The sequence below is a fragment of the Drosophila melanogaster genome, chromosome 3L (assembly GCF_000001215.4).
Source record: "Drosophila melanogaster chromosome 3L".
NCBI classification, from domain to species: Eukaryota; Metazoa; Arthropoda; class Insecta; order Diptera; family Drosophilidae; genus Drosophila; species Drosophila melanogaster.
Window position 1 is genome coordinate 13,240,446 of NT_037436.4, and position 20,493 is coordinate 13,260,938.

At 42.6% G+C, this 20,493-nt stretch overlaps 2 protein-coding genes and 1 non-coding gene across 6 annotated transcripts in view; 2 read left to right on the plus strand and 1 right to left on the minus strand.

The window, feature by feature from the left end:
• The window catches only part of caps (capricious), a 50,951-nt gene that overhangs the window by 11,754 nt on the left and 18,704 nt on the right, over window positions 1–20,493 (plus strand). For all 4 annotated transcript variants that reach the window (NM_079332.4, NM_001043139.4, NM_001316462.1 and 1 more), the window contains exon 3: window positions 10,709–10,766. The gene's annotated coding sequence lies outside the window, so the exon portion shown is untranslated. The remainder of the gene's footprint in view (window positions 1–10,708; window positions 10,767–20,493) is intronic.
• On the minus strand, window positions 6,419–8,257 carry CG32119 (uncharacterized protein). Its single transcript, NM_168539.2, has 2 exons — window positions 7,547–8,257; window positions 6,419–7,492 (listed from the first exon to the last, which is right to left on the minus strand). The coding sequence occupies exons 1-2, from the start codon at window positions 8,185–8,187 to the stop codon at window positions 6,679–6,681; spliced, it is 1,455 nt and encodes a 484-aa protein (NP_729879.1). The 5' UTR covers window positions 8,188–8,257; the 3' UTR covers window positions 6,419–6,678.
• On the plus strand, window positions 9,102–9,173 carry tRNA:Asp-GTC-1-10 (transfer RNA:Aspartic acid-GTC 1-10). Its single transcript has one exon. It is a non-coding gene; the product is annotated as a tRNA-Asp (tRNA).

Genomic DNA, 20,493 nt, shown 5'->3' on the forward strand with positions numbered 1-20,493 from the left:
CCTGAAATGTCATAAATTCTTTAGATGGCATTAATAAATAAATAAATAAATAATAAAAGGGCTGCCGTTCGATTCATTTTCAAATTCAAATTAGCGACATATCAGAAATGTGTCATCAGCAATGAAGATGGACTGACCTCACCACTGTTCAGTTGGCCAAAAAGGGGGTGTAGATGGGCATGTAGGGCTAGGGAGCCATAAAAGTTGAACAAAAGCTATGCGAAACCGACTACCAACCAACCTAGAGCCGGATAACAATCACGGACCATAAACTGTGTTTAAAAAATATTTGCATATAGCCATAAAAAAAAGTTGGATGCTGCTGCAGGCTAGTTGGAGTCATTAAAACAAGCCAGCGACTATCAAAAACTAACTGGCCAGGGGACACTTTTTGCTCCAGACGTGGTTATCAAATGGGTAACCCAACTATATTGATAAGCCGGTTATTTCTAGTAGCTTTAAAACTCCTTGTTTATATTTAAGGACTTGATGTCAAACTCAGTTTACCATTTAAAGTGCGTTAAAATTGGTAATTACCATTTATTATATCATTCGCCTGTTTTCCCTATTAATATTAACGATCACATTAAACTCAGTGAAGCCTGAAGTTTGATAGAACTAAGTTTATACCATAAACTTGGCAGCTAAAAACTCGATGGTAAAAAACTACACTTTATGTTGTACATTTTTTCATTAGGTGTCAGATTGTGTCATCATTTAAGCAGCACAAATCAAAATCAAAAAGCTATCAAAAATGGTAATAAAAATAGGAATATTATTTCAGTTCATTTGGTTAGCAATTTTGCAAAGCCACTTATTCCATTTAAAAAAAAAATAGGGTATCTTCATGGCTCGACTTAATCATTTGCTCATCTCCTACTCGTCTTATTTCAGCGTTTTTTATGTTCATTTTTGCACTGTCGTTTGGGTTGTAATTAAAACTTGTTGGCAGACTGTCAGGCAGCGAGTTAACAAGTCGCCGGCTCCACAGTAGTGATGGGAGGGGGGGAGGTAGTGGGGATGAGCTGTGAGCTGTGAGTTGGCGAAAATATTATTTAATTGTCAGGCCAGGCGCTAATTAAAGTCCAAGCCGGGCCGCCAAGTCTCTCGCCCATTTTGGCCATAAAGCCAAACACTTAACGATGCTCCATCTGCAGCATCTTCAGTCCGATATTTATGTTTATTGACTGGTTGGGCTGCTGCTTTTGCTGGCTGCCAGGCTGGCAACTGACATCATCATCATCATCATCCGTTGGAAAGAGCCAAGTTAGTCATAACACTTGGGAGCAATGTGGCCGAAGGTCTGCCTAGTGGAGATGTCAGACCGAGTTATGGAAATTGTTGCAAATTATTTATTTATTTATGCACGTGGCATCCACAGCCGCATTTGTCGCCTGATTATGTGCTTATTTATAAGAGCCAGGTACACATAAGGATAAATGCGGGATTCAGCGACTGCCACTAATGAGATGCAAGCAAACGGCATCCGCGCTGCATATGAATATCAATTATGAGAGGAGGGGCCCAGGCCATGCGGATCATGGCCGTAATCGCAACTCAAGGGGGCTGCCACGCCCCCAGTTCTGTTCGGCTTTCGGGCCAAATTGAAGTGGCTGAACAGACGTCTAGACCAAGTACGCGATGCTATTCGGCGGTGGTCGTAACAAAGCTTTTAAGCCAAAATGTTTGCCCATTTGCATAGTAACAAAGGCCCGAAAGTGTCGGGGAATTTGAGTGCAGATAGTGCGGACAGCGAGCAGATAACTGATTCAAATGATTCTACAGCGAGTGACTGGGAAGCATTTGGATTTTTCGCAGATGGAAGGATTTTAGTCTGAACTTAAAAGTATGCGGAATACATACAATACATACAAAGTATATACGTAATAAATAAAAACGTAACTAAACGAATTTGTCTGGAAAGATCCGCATAAAAATATACAACTGCTATTTTAAAGCCTTTTCAGATAATTTTCCATTTTAGTAAAACTTTCCTTTACTTCCATGTTTCAACGTTTCGATTTAAATAACCTCCTTTGAGCCCATCTCAATTGACATGATTGCAGATATCAAACGTCAAACCTCTTGGGTCAATTCGACACTTGATGACAACGCCCGTCGCAGGACCAGCTCCTTGAGATCCCTTAACCGGCCACGCCCTTCGACCCTACGCCCCCTTTCGCTGTCCTGCTTATTTACAACTTGACATTTCACTTGCGATTCGCGGGGCACTTTTATGCGCTCCAATTGCATTTTATGACAGACAAAACTGACCTACTTAAGGCTCTCTCCTACGCACACGGGACACAGCTGCCACGCCCATTTTGTCCTTGCTGGGTTTCTGATTCTCTCTCCAGCGCATTATAAATTTAATGGGCTTGACCTTTTTTCCCTCGATGCTCGACCGCAATTCCAATAGATTGGCAAACTGAAATCTGAGTCCAACGGAAATCGACATAAAATTTAACTAAAATGTCCTTAAGTAGCTCAAGTGCTTAAAGGGGGGCGCAATGGTTGGGGTGAGTAAGTAAAGGATCCACAAGTGGGAGAAGTAAATTTGAAACTTTTCTATGGCTGAAGAAGATGCGCTTTAAATGGCTGCGAACTCTTTTATCTCGCTTTTGTTCGCCGGCCAGGGTTGTCGCATTTCACGCTGGATGCACAGCGGCCATGGCCACGCCCCCGGCCGCCTTCGCCATTGTCAATATCCTGGCAGCCATTTCCTGCTTTGTTTTGCTGGGAAAGGTCGAACACTTTTTGCCGCCACTGTTGTCCAGTCATGGGTAAAAATTTTTGTGACTGAAACTCTCAAGTAACTTGGCTCAAAGTGTGCTTTCTTTTTTGATTTTTTTTTGTTTTTCATTTTAGCCGCCCACCGCTGGCATTGAATAAGGCGTCCTCAACTAGAAGCAAAAACATTGAAAATTGTTTTCTTTTCCGTTTTTTTTTTTGCCTCTTTTCCCAGGACTGTCTGTATTTGCTTTTATTTTTGTTAAATTCTCCTTGGCTGTCATCTTTTTCTTCGGATGATGCCGCTCCTGCTGCTGCTTCTGCTGCTGCACTTGAGGAACTTTTTGCACTCGCCAAATGTTATTTCAATGCCTGGGCCACTTTTTTGTCGTAAGCCCTCCTTTTTCTATCTGGGCGGATTGTATTGAAATAAGAGTACCAAGATGCGCTTGAATGATTTTTGTTTCGTGCAAATATTTTATTGACTATTATTCTGCCTGCTCTCGAGTTGCGTTGAGTTCCGTTCGTTTCGGCCGTCCTTGTCCTTATTGTTCTGTGTGCGAATCCTTCAGGGTCTCTACTTCGTCTATTTTCCTCTCAAGGGTTTATTTTGGCTGTGTTTTTCCCGATACACCACCATACATGCGTACATATTTTTGTTGCGCAATTCCGCACTGCCGGATAAATATATGAGGAAAAGCCGAGGAAAAACTCAGAATGGCATTTATATTCTCTTAGAGCTGAGTTTGCTTGTTTGTGCAAACGTAGCAGGAAATTCAATAGGAAGAGCGCTGGAAATTGCCAAATTATGAGGAAATTTATGGCTGAATTTAAATTATTCGCAAGGCATCATTTTAAAGTTGGCACAGTCGTTGTTAGCTTTGTCATGCTCTTAGCATTGTCATACTTCTCTCACATTTCGCTAAATTCAAACAGCATGTTTAACCTTTTAAATTAACGAAATTGCCGCTCATTCAAAGCGTTTCGAATGTTTTGCACATGGCTCGTTCCTTTCGATTTCCCGCGAATCGTAAGCCACAATGAATGGCGGCAATTATAACATTTAGCACGCATTTCTGTTCAGCTAACGCCACAGCTCATTTATCATCATGACGGCATGTCTATCCCGCTACACAGTAAAAATGGATATATTTATGCAAGACTCATATAAACTATAAAACATGTACTTAGGCAGCTGAATATTAAGCCAAAACTCATGGTATAACTCGGAATTTGCAACCATTTAACTTAATTTCCATTTATTAGCGAACATATTACACCAAACTGTTTGTATAAAAACATATAAAAAATTCTCCATGTGTACCGACTACTTTTTCTATTAATGCTTGTAGAAATGTCGGGATATATGTATTTCGAATATTGAACGTCGTCGTCTCTTTCTATTTTAATTGGCGGCCTCAAACGGCGCGAAACTAATGAAAAAATCATCATCAAAGAACCTAGAAAAAAAAAACGGCAATGAATGGATACATCGAATGGGGATGGAGTGGTGGAAAACAGCGCTTTAAAGTCATTGCTACTAATTTTATGAGACCTTCCTTTTGGCACTTTTCCTTTTTTTTGGCCCGCTTCCTTTTTCCCTTTTGGGCTTCCGCTTCCTTTGCTCGCCAAATGATTATTGCAAGCCGTAAAAGGAGAAATGAAAATGAAACACAAATGGACGCAGCTGAAATGAAACCATCCTTGAAATCTATTGTCTGTCTGGCCGTCCAGACAATTGCAGAATAAACAAACATGAAAACTGCCGAAAATATAAAAAAAAACAGCTATGAGAAAAAAACGAAATCGGGCTAACAAATGATGACTGGCGGGGGGAGGGTGTCAGGACCCTTAACATAATTGAAAAACATCAAATCGAAATGAAAATCAAAGTACATGCCTGTCAGATGGGCAATCGAATGCAGCCCAACTGACATCTTTGAAATTTAAATACACTTTTAAGCGCCCAAGTAGCATGAAAATCAGCATAAATATTTGTTGTTATTCTCGCCATAATGACGGTGTCGTATTCCCCCCTCCCCCTCCCCCGAATCCCTTTTTACATGCGACTCTACTGCAAATGAAATGAAAACATGCAAAACAATTAAAAACAAACAACAAAATGACCAACAACAACAATGGCAATGGCAGTCCTGGCAGCTTGTTATTGAAAATCCACCAAGGGGTTAAGGTGGCTTCGGTGGGTGGATTTCAATGGGCGGCGATGGGTTGCGGGCCAGGGATTAAAACAACAAGACCATGTTGAACACCTAGCCAAAGGTATACAACCCATCAACAACAACATCAGCCGCTGGCAACAACAATGCACTGCCACAGCAACACACAACACACACAACTCCATTTGCTGCGTTGCAATGGTAAAATAAATAAATATTCATGTTGGAAATTTACTTGTAAACACGCAAATTGTAAAGCAGCCGCCGCCAATGAAGGACTTTTGGCAAATATCAGGGGTGGATTCACAGTCGATTGCTTTGTTTTCCCACTTTTCAAGTGCAGGTCAAAATGTGCTCCTAAAATGTGGCAATTTCGAAAAATTGAACAAGCCATGTTCAATTGTAATGGTCTTGCTAGTTTCAAATATTTATGAAAACATAATTGCGAAATGCAAACGGGCTGAGAGTATGCAAAACACTTGCAAAGGGGTAGATTAAAACATTAACAAATATCTGTGATAGGGGTATATGGAACTTACATATGACATTATCAAGATTTGCTTATCACTAATTATTAAATGAAAAATAAGAGCTATTAATTGCTAATACCTTGTAATAATCTAAAATCAATCATTTAAATCATTTAGCTGGAAACAAGTATCTTTGTCTATCAATGGTTTTTAAGTGAGATCTATAGAAATCTGACACAACACAGTTCTACATATGTGTGTGTGGATTTAATAAAGGTAGCTTACATACACAAAAAACGTGAACTATAATACACGGCACACTATTTTGCGCTGTTTTTTCATGGCCCTTTTGGGGGCGAAAAGCCAAAAACCCACACACAAGCTGAAAATGAAACTCGACACCGAACATCCTGAACTGCTACGTGGGCTATAAACAAGGACACGTACGCAATTAATTGCAGAATTATTACAAATTTCATTACATGCTAAAATATGCAAATTGTTTGACGTTGCCTCGCCTGCAGCTCCTCTGCTATCTGCCTCTCGCTCGTTCCGTTTTTGTCTCTTTCTGCCTGCGCCATGCAATTAAATGCATTTGCATACATAATAAATAAATAATGCAGACGCAAAATTGCAGCATTAACTTTGCCGCTGATGTGCGAAAAATGAAAAGAGAGCGAAATTCTTTTAATTATCATTTTAATGTGTTTATGAACATTTAGAATAGTAAGCGAAAATTGCTCCCTAAATTGCAGTGGGGGGTGGCTTAAAGTGCCGAGGGGGCGGAGGTGGGACAGCTGCATTCGTTTGCACTGAAATGTCATAAAATGGCAACAATTTGCACGCAGCTGTCGCCGGCGAGGGGTGTTCAAGTGGTTCGCATCGAGTACGGGAATGGGTTTTATTCGCTCTACACTTTCCTGCCTTCCCAGTCACTGGAAACATAACTTTTCACCTATAAAATGCTTAAAAAAATGAAAGATTGAATATGCATTGATTCTAGAAAACCCCTTTGGTTAATTAAAAGAATTTCACATCTGTACTTTGGAATTTTTTTTACTATTACTATGAATTTTTTCAGTGCCCTGTCGCTCACTCAGCTGCAAATTGTTTGCAGCCTGTCTACATAAATGTTGCATGACTACAAAATATTTGGGTTAAAACATTTGCACAGAGCCGGAAAAAAGAGTATATATTTGTATTTGCATATGATTGCACAGCACGGGAAGATCCAAAAGGGCATAGGGGTATATGGGACGGATGGGATACGGATGACATTGGGTGGCGCTTCAAGTGGCGCATCAAGTGCGGGCTCTGTTGTGCAAAGAGTGGCTGGAATCGGAGACGGAGTAGGACAAATTGGAATGGTTTGACTTATCGGGAACCACGTAGGTGCTGTTCTTTCCAAATCGAATCGCCATCCTGCTTTCCGACTCCATCACCTCCTCCCGTGGCTCATTGATCCACACAGGTCGACGGGTAAATTTCTCGGATTGGGTTCTCTTCTCTGCGAGCCAGTGGACCCGATCTCCATCCTCGTCCAACTCGGTCCGCTCCGCTTCTGTCTCCACCAGGTCCACCTCGCGATTAACCTTACGCAGCACTGACCGACGATAAGATAGTCTTCGTTTTGGGGGAAGCTGCAACATCGGCTCTGGAGAAGGTGGTGTCGGAGCTGGATGCAACACACCAGCACAGTCAGGGCCACCACGTTGGTTGCCCGGACAAGTTAATCGCGTTCGATCACCCTCATCCTCATCCAAACGGCCGAATTCGCAGTACAACTCGTCCAACTTTCGCTGCAGACAATTGCGTAGATTGTTCTGCCGGCACAGTATCTCCTCCAGCTCCCGAATCCTTTGACCCTGTGTCTTAATGACCTTTGTGAGTTCACGCCGCACCTGCTGCTCGCACTCGCACCCGCATGGCGGTTGGGTGAAGTAGTCCGTATGGGATTTCGGACAGCATTCTGGATAACAGCCGGGTTCGTCCTGTGGCAAGCCGGACGGCTTCGAGCACTGCTCACATTTGCAGGGACACTCGTCTGTGGTATGGTGCCCGCGGCCCAGTAGCAGGACATCCGTGCATCCTGGAAGACAGTTGTTGCGCCGCCGCCTAAAGTGACAGAAAGTAGAAAATAATCGACACAAAGGCAATGATTATTCTGACCTAACACTCGGATCCTGCTCCTGTTCCGCTTCCTGCAGCGCCTGCATCTCCTCTTCCAGCTGCTCATCCTCTTGCATGGGAGTGCGCAGAACGGTGACCTCGGTGCCATCGATATCGGGAAAGTTACTGCCGGTGTCCTTAAATTCGGATTCCTGCACAAAGACCTCCGTGTCCGATTCCTTGGAATCTAGCCTCTTGGTTATCTTTAATTCGGAATCGCCTTCTTCAGCTGGAAGTGGTCTCAAATCCACACAGGACTGTCCCTTGCCGCAATACGTGGGCAACGAAGCTCCATTTAGGAGAAGAACATTAACCGATGGACGTTCCCGACCAGGCTTACCATCATCCGGACATTTGCATCCTTCGCCATCCTTCTTTTCATGGCGGCGCTTCTCTTTTTCGCGCTCCAGATGTCGCAGCCTCTTCCCGATTTTCTTGGCCCGCTTCACAAAATCGGGTATGTGCTCCACGCAGACGCAACATTGGTTCTGAATGCTCTCCAAGCAGCAGTTCTTGGCCGCCATGCTGGACTGCCAGATCCTGGCCTCCTCCTCCGTCTTGGGATATGCATACGCCTCGTTGCCCTTCGCATCCTTTGCCGGTGGCTCCTCGCCACAGATGACACACCTTCGCCCAGACATGAAATGGTATTTTTCTAATTTTTATTTGCTAATTTTAAATTTTCTGTATCTAAGGAATTTAAAACATCAGAATTTGTAGAGGAAAACTATTTCTGTAGGGTTGATGGCTAAAGCAAAGATTGCTAAGGGAAATATTTGTGAAGCACGGAAATTAAAAATAAAATCAATAATGACAACTTTTTTTTTTAAAACTTTTTAGAGGCTTAAAGGAAGTTAAAATATTGCAAGACGTATATGTGGTAGAATAAATTGTTGTGTTGCAACGCTCGTTTTTATTGATCCTCTTTTTTGTAGAGATAGCGAAATAGATCGCGTTGCAATCCATCTTGCTTGCGTAATTGCTTTTCCTTTGTTTTTTTTTTGTGCAGGCATTTTTCGCTTTGAATGCTTTTGAGCAACTATAACAACGCACCTTGCGGTTTTTGCGGCAAGTGAATTGGGCTGTGAAAGCCGAACGCGTTGCATGCGGATTCGGTTTGGTGTGTGGAGGGGTGGTGAGTATGGGAGCAGGGGCAGGTGGCTCACCTGGTGGTGGCTGTTATGAGGTGGGAATGATTTCGAAACCGCTGTGGCACAGACCCACTCCCCAACTGCACTTCACGGCTGGTCTCTGGGGCCTCAGAAAAAAAAGAGAGAACGCGCTCTGGTATGCTCCATAAAGTGGGGCACCATGGCGATTACTATGCTGCAAACGCATTAAAATCAATTGATTGCGGTGGAAAATGTATAAGATATGTGAAAAATCCAGATTAGTAATTACAACAAAATCTGTAAATTAAATTGTTTAAAGTTGTCGCAAGCGAGTGGAGAACGGGCTTTTAAAATTGCTTAGTTTCTCTATACAAAAGTTCTCATTTCTCAGATAAAAAGTGTGCTTATGTCTATGAGTAGAATTTGACAAATTGAAATCAACATCCTCGATAGTATAGTGGTTAGTATCCCCGCCTGTCACGCGGGAGACCGGGGTTCAATTCCCCGTCGGGGAGATGTGTATTAAACTTTTTTTTTTTAATAGGAAATTATTTAGCAGTGGAATATAACCATAGTTGTATCTGCAAAATGATTAAACAACTTAAATTAAAGGGCTGGGCAAAACCAAAGCAATATTTTTCAAAAATAATAACAAAACCACCTCGACCACTAGTGGTCAATTCCCATTAAATTCCCCCAGGCATTAGGCCCTAAAAAACGACTAAACTGTCAGAAAGTCGCGCCAACGCCCACTAAATAATGGATAGCGGAAAAAAGTGCGTTTCGATTCAGTCAAGCCCAGAAATCTGCGCAAAACCGCAAAACAATAGCTACAGTGAGCGGAAAATCTATGTCAACCACCTACCCTGCAACATAAACGACCAGCGGCCAGTGGACCACAAAAATCACGTTATTTCAATTTGAATGCCAAACAATCGCCGGGCGGGCACTACTATCAGAAATGGGTCTATCTCTGGCCTGGTTTGGCATTCTCCAAATGCCTTTTTTGTGGGTTAACGCCCACGGCCAGAAATTTGAATAATCTGCTGCCGTAATATCGCCAATTTATCACTGGACCATTGGGCCCGATCCCAAAACCCGGAGCTCCGTTCGCCAACCCACCAGCTGGACGCATAAAACGAAAGCAAATGTGGGCAGTTCACATTTCACTTTCGTTTCGAATTCAGATTCGGAAGGAAAGAAAATCGGTGGGGAGTCGGCACAGACGCCTCTGCTCTATCGCATTTTCCAATTTATCAATGGCAACACGGAGGCGCGCTGTTAATGAAGAATTATGTTCATAATTTCCAAATTTATAGTCGCACATCTACGCTTCTTCACTTCGAACTGGCTGAGGATCGCATCGGATCGGATCGTTTGGGATGCGATCCGCTGATGATGGGGGCTGTCCGACACTTAAGTGTGTCAAAATGTTGTTGCTGCCATGTGGCATGCTGGCTCTGTCGAAGATCCCCCGATGGAACCATCATCGTGTCAGTTACGGAGACACATTTCAAATATTTATGATGTTTGCTCGCTCTGACCGAACAACACACAATCCAAACACTCCAATCCGCGGCACTTCAGGGCCATCGATAACTCCATGTTCATGGTTCACAGTTCAAAAAGTCATTTCAAGTTTCTTGTTACAGTTTCCAGTGAAAGTTTTCCCCTGGTCTTCCAATTCTCGTTTCTACGACTATTAATTTTCACTTAGTCAGCGTTCTTGGGAAAGTATTCAGTTTCCACACAATCCTTTAAATCGAAACAGATGCCAAAACATTTTCATTTTGCCATTGGCAACGGTTTTTAAGTGGATTTAATTTGTTTTCGAGATTCCCCCTGCATTTGTTTTTGCTTTTGTTGTCCGCTATTTTTAGGCTTTCAATTCTTTTTTTTTTCTGGTGGCTCTCTATCTAATTTAGTGTTCAGCTCGAATGATTTTTTTTTTTTTTGGTGCCGGCTCTAGTATATAGATTTAAGTGCTCATGAGAGAGCGGAAAATTTATGTGACAGCTTATTAAATTTATATGTTTGCTCTTCATTACAGATTATACCGGCAGAACGTCAGTGGGGCTGGGAGTGATTGGATACACATGTGTTAGCGGGTAAGTGGTCGAATGAATGGGCTTTGGCTATATCGATACGATACTATATGTCGGATTAAAAGAGCTTCGAAACGGGGGCTTAGGTTAATTCTCCATGATCTCGCACATGTGTCAGACTGTTTTGGAGCATTTTAGTCTATTTTCGAGGGATTTAAAAGCTATTGGGCAGGCAAAGATCTGGTAATGTTGGGAAATATTTGTTAAGTGCGAGATCATAACTATGAGATGCGTAAAAAAAAGTCTTAAGTACACATTTTAAAATGCACTTAACTACTCCCTATAATTAAGACATAATCGCCTCTTAGTGGACTTTGTGTTCGAGTGCTTCAAAACGGGCTACCAAATGCCACTAAACGTGCCCTGGACTCGAACATAAACCCAACGTTAACCCCATTCAATCCGTACTTAAATCAAGTGAAACTCCACCCACCTGTCAACCGGGCCGTTGGCACCTTCAGCCCAGCAGATAACTCAACTTGGCTCAGTTCGGCTCAACTTGGTGCAATCGCTGAATGCCAGCCAGCCCAAAACTGCAGCCGACTTGATGTGAAAATTCACACTATCCTCGCCGGACACAAAAAAATGTAGAGTCGCGCATACGTCCCCAAAAATCGTTGGCGCTCTGGCACTTCATTAAATAGACGCCGTGGCGGCGCTTTTCCCCACAAAAACACAGCGCAAAAAAAAAAATAACAGAATGAAGAAAAATCCAAATGAAAAAAATTCGTTGACGACCACACCCCCCACATTACTTGGGGGCTGAGCTCGGGAAACTTGCTTATTTTTCACACATGCGCGTCAACAAAAAAAAAAAAAAAACAAAACCGACGAGAGGCAGAAATTTAAGCAACAAAATCGTGGCTTTTTTTTTTTTTTGCTTTACTCACATTGTTTATGATGACAATTTGGCGTTGTTGTTGTCGTCGACATGTGGCCATAAAGTTGTCGGTAAATAACAAACAGGCCTTTCCTCTCATCCAAGTTTTTCCTTTAAAAATACCGAAACTGTCGACGACAACTTTTGGAGTATCCTTTGTAGTCTGTTGAGAGGATTCCGTCGCTGGAAGTCCTGGGGCTAAAAGCCACTCAGTCTAAAAGTATCTCATGGGTTGCAACCACAAATTAAGCGCATAGGCCTCACAATTGTGACAAAGTTCGAATGGATAAAATACAAGTGAATATTTCGTTGCTTACTTTAAGAGCTTCACTCGATGTATTTTAAAGAAATATTTTCTGATTATTAAAAAAACAATTGAACAGTACACGTTTGCGTTGCTTAATATTCATGCGTAAATAAACATCTAAAAAAAAAGTATTGCCAAATTAAAGCTTCTGGGTAATGACATCGAAATTACTACCTGACATCATCATAAAAATAATCAAATATTTAACTTTGCTAAAATCTGTGTTTCTCGTTTGCTTTTTACAAAATTTGTTTTCGGCTGAGCTCACCTTAGACGCAATCCAAACCTGCACTTGACTAAGTGGAATGAATTATAGCGGCGACCTTGAGGCGCTCGATTTCAGGTGGAAATAATTCCATAATTTGCCATGCTGATTACTTCCAGCCAAAAGCTGACAACGCAATTTGTTTTTTTGAAAATTCTTAACGTGTAATTGTCATGTTGTCGGGCAAACAATGGACTCACGAAAAGGCAGCCCAAAAAGCGCGCTCACAGAAAAAAAAAAAACAAACAAATCGGCCAAAAACCAACTTGCGGCCCCACCCTAAAAAGCTAAAAGACGTCTATTGTTTGACTTTTTCCAACGGCTTCGGTCGCATAAATAACCAGAAATTAGCAGGCAAATAAGTCAAGTCGCATGTAAACTCGTTTTGGCATTGAAACACCTGCAAAGCAAGCGATTCTTTGCATATTCCATGTGCTAAATCACCTGCCCGCCGCCAGACTGGAGGTAAAAGTTTAACTTGGCTAATTTAAATTTATATACTAGAGATCTAAGCCGAGATGCGGCCCCCTGATTTATGCCCAACAGATTGTCACTGGCGATAGGGTAAATGATATACTATACTATACTATAGTATATAGGAAATGCGCATCGATGGGAATTGTATGCAAATGCCAGCCGCACATAATGATGATGATGAGCCGCTGATAAAGATTTGGATGCTGGCATTGATGTAAGCAGAAGCAACTCGACAGGTGTAACAGCTCTTAAGAGATCTAACCAAGTGCCACTAGTTGAACGGATTTGTCATCCGGCTCTCCATCGGTATCAGTTCGGTTTGGTTTACTTTTTGTAAGCTGGCTACGATTGAAGGTAAACCGATGATGACGTACTGTTGGGTCTTGTGACAAAAGGTGCTCGATTTCGGATTAGCTTGTTTGTCGGCTTAGTGAAGCTGAACTTACCTTGATATTGAACTCGGCTCGTTGCGGCGGAATCAATCAACCGAGTTGCGAGGTAATTGGAGCTACGCAACAGCAGGGGGACTCTGAACGGGGCAGGCACGTCTAAATCACTTATAAAAAAGAAATTCATCTTCATAAAAACATAAAACACAGCGAAAAAGGGAAAACAAAAACGGGGTTACATATGAAAACCGGCAGCTCGTTTCCCCCCAACAAATGAAACGAAACAGCGAAAACATCCAGCTGCGAGAGATAGTTTACTTGCGGTAATCACACCGAAACCAATGCCCTCTACTCTACCCATCGTAAACACTTGAAAAACTGTTGGAAATTTCTGTTGTACCACCGACAAGTGGAACTCGGCCTGGAAAGGTTTTCTTTCGGCCTCAGTTGTCTTCCCTGTCCATATTTCGTTCGAAATTACATTTAATGTGTGCCTGAGATTTCGATAGATGCGAGGCGTGAACCTGTTGAGATACTTTCAAAACTTCAATCGTTGGCTCATCCTCAGCAGACAAAAAAACAACAGAATCGGAGAGAGAAGCATCATTTGTTAGAACCTGTCGATTTGGATTCAGTTGGCAGCTCATCGACCCTAATCGCGTTTGAAAGTTATAGCATCTACGAAAGCTATGCCACTGTTAATTGTCAAAGAGTTTCGACTTTGCTGGTCTAACTTTTTTCCCTCATTCGGCTTTCTTTTGGCCAAGTTGGCTAATTGCCGTATTAACCTTTTGGCCCCCTGCGATGATGATGACGATGATAACCAAAGTCCGGCTGCGTGCTCGAGTTGTAACTGCGCCTCTGACTTTGACTTGGCTTATTTGCAAGTTGGATTTGATGACGGGCCCTGGTCCAGTGAAAGTAATTAGTGGCTCGCCGGCCACTGGAAACAAGCCTTAGGGTGAAAGCCGAGCTTTTAATTGCGCAGCTGTCGCTGCTGTTGCCGCATAATCAATCAGTTGGTTGTGTAATTGGGGTCTTATGTGTACACATGTAGGCACCCAAAACGAAAGTGATCTGTTGGAAAATTCTGGTCGAGTCAGAGGTCAGAGAAAGGGTTGACCTTTAACACTGGAATTATAATGGTGTGCCAGCCACTTAAAGTTAGCTACGTCTCAGGGAGTAATATATTTGATAATTGCATGGGCTGACGAAAAATAAGGGATATAACCCTGGAATAAATATCCCTTGGATATAATTATATATTCCGCGATCAGCCCCATGCGGTCATAATTCCCAACCTATCCAAGTCATCCGGAATCCCAGAACAAAAAGCTCTCACGCTCCCTATACCTTCAAAAGAACAATCTCCCCCACCTGGTTCCCATCCTTGGCGGCGAGCAACCCAAATCAACCCCCTGTGCACGGCATTCCGAAGTGTTTTCGAAAACTGTGCCAAAGATCTTTTACTGCGATCTTTCGCCTTTCCTCTCCCAAGTCGATTATATCGAGAAGTGACCCCATACCAACACACACTCACTTGCGGATACAACCGATCTGGATCGGCGATCAGCAGCCGCGAAAAAGAAAAGCAAGTCAAGAAATGAACATCAAGCTGAGATGATTGTCATAATTAAGGATGCTGGATGTTGGATGTTGGCATCTGCCAGACGCATGGAGAAGAATGGTGCCGGGGGAGAATCTTCTGCAGCACTCGAGGCACTTGTAAAACCAACAGATAACCGTAAGAACGAGTTATTCTTTCTTTTTTTTCTTGCCCGCTCTGCTCTGCTCTGCTTTTGATTCACAAAAGACCCGCGCACAGAAGACGAAGCTTCCGGTGCAGTTCAGGTTTCTCCTCATGTGAGCGAGCACCCCTCCTCGACCAATTCTTCTGGCTCGTTTGGTTCAAGATCAGCCCCGCACATCTCATAATTGCAGCTAAGCAAAATTATATAGCCCAAGTCAAGTCGAGATCCAGATCAGCACACAGAGAGAAAAGAGCAGCATGTGTGTGGAGTGGTCTCAGCTTGCAGCTTGTCTGTGCAAATATTTCCAGGCTATCGGTCTTTGGACTGGACGGACTCACTGTCCTCCCTTCCAGCTGCAGTCCACAACAATTACCGGCCGACTTGCGGCAATCTCTGTGGCATACCAAGGCCTGCGAGAGGGTTAACGCAAGAGGGTACTACGATCAGGGGCAGCCGCGGGGCGGTTTGCCTCGCACTCGAGACAAATGTATATCATTCATCAAATTAAAAGTTCAACTGCATTGCAGCGTTTTGCCAGCCGGCCGGGCCTGACTTCTCAGCTCTGACTGCCTGTCTGCCAGCCTTGAGTTAAATTGATAAACGGGTGGCTTCGCAAGTTCTGGCAAAAGCGAATCGGTGATTGATATCGATATATCACAGTTAACCTCATTCTTTCCATTGCACATCCTCTTTTAGGTGCCTATAAATTTAAGACAAAGTCCTTACTTAACCTTACGATAAACAAGAATACGCTTTAATATAAATTGCTAGTTAAAAAGCTGTACAAAAAATCCTTCTGCAAAACTAAAGTGCCTAACTGAAAAAGCAAATTTCTTTAATATCCACAATGATTTTAGTTTGATATTTTTAAAGATTTCTCATAAAGAAAGACTTTTAACTTTTAAAGTTTTTAAATTATTTTATGCTGTTAAATAAACTTTTAAGCCAGCCCTCGTTTACTGGCAGCCAGGCTGTCATCTTGAACATGCAACATGACCGCAGCTCTGAGGCAACAACTGTTGCCGCCGCCGACTGTTGCTTTATTTTACAGCCCGTTCTGCGGCGTTTTCCCCTCTCTGTCACACCGCTATAGCCGACTCTTTCTGCTGCCAATCATTGGCCAAGGCTTGCGCTGCTCATCTTTCGACTTCATTCACTCAAACATCAGCTGAAGTGGTTTCTCCTTAACCCTGCCACACTCCATCTGGGACCCTTCGTTTTCCACTTGTTGCAGCTCGCTCGAATGCAAGTTTTTATTTTTATTTTTATTTTGCTCGAGTCTGGCAAAAATGCTTATTAAAAGGGCTTTTCAACTCGAATGGGTTTCTTTACGGAGCCAACTTACACTTACACTCATTCACACGTAGTTGGATTATTTTGTGGCCCTAGAACCAACAACTGGCTGCCCTTTGATTCCCGACCACCGCTGTGTATTTGAAAATAACATTTATGAGCTCAGGAAGGCTTAAGACTTTTTATTGGTTATTAGTTGTTGCCATTTCTGCTGCCAAGCTGTGTGTTTTGAGTCCGGGATTTATGTCTTGAATTTTCGGTTGCAAAGAGTTTGGAGCGGAAGGTCTTACGAAGCTTCATGTTGCAAAAGAAATCAGGGTTCCTAATAAGCTTAACACGTGCTGGTCATCCATTTCCAGCGCCTTTGGTTTTATTTTCCCCCCTGAAAGACTTTAATCTTTAATTGCTTTTCTGAGGGCTTTTAAGGATGTGTGTTTGTTTTGGCTTAGTTTATGTTTACCCAAGCGATTTGGAAAGATCAAGGTAAAAAGAACAAAAAAGGCAAAGATTCGTGGATAATTTAGAGTAAGGAGGCAGAAACGATGCACGGTAACAGATACTTTAAATCCCAAATGAGGTTCGGGAAAAATTAAGAAAATCATATAAATTTAAAAAGTCTTTAGTTTTTATGTTCAGGCAGACTAAGAGGAAAAAGCTTTTAACTTTTGTTATGTCTTCACTGAGCGTTGAACACAAGAATTATGCCAAATTTTGGAACCTCCCCTTTGATTACGCCCCATTAATCCGCAACCAGTTTTCTGCATCTACATCTTTTTGATTTCGAGGCAATCGGGCAATCCGTGGGATGATTCATCGTCGACAATTATCCCCAACATGGCAATTATGCAATTTTCCACCGATCCCGAGCACTTGTCGCACTTTAATGGCCAGTTGCCAGTGGCCATACGACCGTATCCGATGATTCACACGCCTCCCAGCCATTTAGATATGTAGCGAATTCCACATGCCTCGATGCCGATGCAGATCTACGACCAGAGCAGAAATCTTTGCACTTCAGACAATGGAAATCAAAAAGTCTCGACTGGTATCCAATAGCATTGGCGACCGCACATGACTGACTCAAAGATGGAGATGTGAGATGCGAGAAGATGAAGATGAAGATGAAGATACATACCTGGAGGCGGTCGAGCGGACTTCAAACGAGTGCCGCCGTTCGCATAGCTACTTCAGCTAACTGTAATTGTATCTAACAGCTACGTTTGACAAGCCGGAGAAGCAGAACACCACAAAAAGCCATCCCAAGTTGCAATGGCAACGCGTCGCCCTGGAACTTGTCTGACTTTTTATGGGCAACACAACGACAACAACGGCATCAACGCGTGCTGGCAGCTTCCAGGCTATAGATTCTATAGACACCAACTCTGTACCCCCCAACTCTGAAACTCCGACAACGTTGGCGGGGCCACCCAAAAATGGTCAACGTAGCGCCACTCGAAAGAGCGAACAAGCCCGACAGATACAGATAGTTCGAGCAACCAGCAGATACAACTTCCCTCCGGCCTTGGACAGCACTTTGCTGGTTTAGATACATTTGGCCATCCAGATGCATTTGGCCACGCCAAACTTCGATTTCTGCCGTTTGCCTTTGAATTATGGGTTGGAATCAAGATGAAACCATTATTTAAGCCTTAAAAAAGTGGGAGTGTCCTTAGAAAAAATAAACAAAGCCAAATTCTAGAGAACTTGAATGCAAAAAGTTGGGGGAATTGCAAACTAAAGAATGATTGAAGCTATAGCTTCGCACAGAGAAAATATAAATGTTATTGGAAATATTTATTATTATATATTAAGGAGTGGATTTTAGTGCAAAAATAGTTAGTTGGTTAGCATTGAATATTTAAAATTTTTATCTCTTTGGCCAAGCTATCTTGAAAACGAGGACATTTTTCAATATCGATTCTTCCTCTGTACGTAAAAATTATACATGAAAATAACTAGGAACAACCCTGTGGACTTGAGGGAACTATAAAGTGGAAAACTGAAATGGTAAAGGAGAAGGAACTCGAAAAAGGAACGGAATCGGGAGTGGAGGGGAGTCAGAGTCAGAGTGTGAGGGATGAAGTCAGTTTGGGGAGCCAAGTCAACACGACAACACTTGGCAGGCCGACAACAGCCCGGGGGAAATTCTGGAAGGATGGGCGACGGACTCCATCGAGCGTCAATTGAGTGGCAAACTGGAGCTGGAGGAGCTCTACATCCTGTCCCCCGAACACTCCACTATTGTCAGAGTAAATAATAACTTGTGTGTATGGTGTCGGGGGCCAAAATGGATCAGGATAGCCACGGAAATCCTAGCTATGTTCGCTCTTCCTGCCCCATCGATGGCAGATGGCAAATGTAAATGCAAAGATAGTCGAACTTTAACTTCGATTCACGCTCCGGCTGATAGACTTTCATCAGTCGGATATTTGTAACCATCGAATGCAGTCAACTCGAATCACAGAGTCAAGCACATAATGTTAAGCCCTCAAAAAAAAAACACAAACTTTCTGCCAGAATTTGTCAGCGGAACAGGCAGGAAAAAGAGGAAAGGACCGGGGAAAAATGTTTTATGAAAGGGAATTTTGTATGAAAGTAACTGAAGCCAGGAACGAGGACCCAGCCAGAAACTCTGGCAGTTAAGTGCAAATTATTGGTTCGGAATTAGTAGAGCGAGAGCAGGCGAGATGCAGATATAGAACAGGGGAGATACAGCCAAGCTTTTGTGGTTGCATTTGCTAATGGAAAACTGTGCTGGCCCTTTTCCATTCCCGCGCTCGTTCGTTGCTTTTTTTTTTTTGTTTTTGGTTTGGCCCCCTTTTTTGCAGTGAACCTAAGCGTGCCAAATAAAAGGGAAAAATTTGCATGGCCCTGCAGATAAATTTTCAACACTTCGCAACCAGTTATTTCCAGAAAACCCCGGAGTAAACATTTTGCACCCATCCGACATTTGATTACTCAATGCGAACTGCGAACTGCGTTTGCGTTTGCCAATGCGAATGCAGCAGGATTCGTATGTAAACACTCTTATTAAAGCGAAAGTAGCAGCTTTTAATTCCCGGACTCGATGGAACAATATTTATGTGGAATCGACTTTATCATAGAGTGGTTCAATTTCCGAAAAGCCCGAATGGCTAAGCGCCTTAAGAGTTGTAAATAAAATCAATTGATTTCTTATTTATAAAGCGAATTCGAGAACTGCCACCTACTAAGCCCTTGGCAAACATGACAAAAGAAGCCGACTCAGATCCCGAGCCGGAACAAGTAAACAAGCCCATAAATAAATTATTTGCTTAGGAGCACTCGGCAGTTGGACGTCAGAAGTCAGCAGTGGGAAAGAATCTGGAGAGTCGGAAGTCAGAACTAGGCCTTATTTTAGCAACTGGGGGAGGTGTGCAAATATATATGTACATACATATATAAATACCCACAGCCCCATATATATATATATTTATTTTTTCGTGTTTCCGCTTAGTAAACACAACTGAAATGACAAAAAGGCAGCGATGTCTTGACCAACTTGAGTCTCACTCTGCCCGCCTGGAAAAATTATCAAGGCAAACAGCGGCATAATGGAGGACCAGCCTAAGGACTAGAAAAAAAAGTGAGACGAGCTCGGGAACTATTACGCTGTGTGTGGTCTCCTCGATGGGAATGGGCTAGGGGAATAGGGCTGGGTCATTGTGATAAATAAGTAAATAGCCGGAGACAGGCTCAGACCTCAGATCGATTTATGCAAAGCTACCCCCCGCCCAGCGCTTTTAGTGACATTAAGGGGCGTGGTCCTAAATGTTTAATGGCCTGCAAATAAAAGTTATGCCATCCCATCCATGGCCAGGATGGCAGGCTGCGGACATTAACGAAGCGGAAGATTATATCGGGCAAAAAACACGCGGAGGAAATGGAAATCCGCTGATAAGCCCAACTCATTTGAGGCTTAGCGGTAATAGTAAGGGTATAATTAGCCCAAATCACATATGACTGGCAAAAGTAACGAACGCTGTTCTACAGTCGCCGAAGATATATACTAGATATGGTATTGAATTATAATTGGAGGAATACTTCCGAGCTAAGCTGATTTACTAACTTTTGCAAATTTTAAGCATATGCAAAAGACCTAAGATACATTCAACCGCAAAAGATGCAAATTAGCAATGCTGTTTGGCACCTGAAAAGTTTCAAAGTTAAAATTAATCACTCTTTAACGACAAGCGCACCTTTGGATTTTTAAGATTATGCATGATTTCTGTGGAAACAGCGATAGGTGAAACCAGAAATTTATAAAGATTAAACTTTGTGTCTTTATATATAAATAAAGATCATTATGTCAACGCTTCGCACAAACATCAGCAGCCAATTAACCTTAGC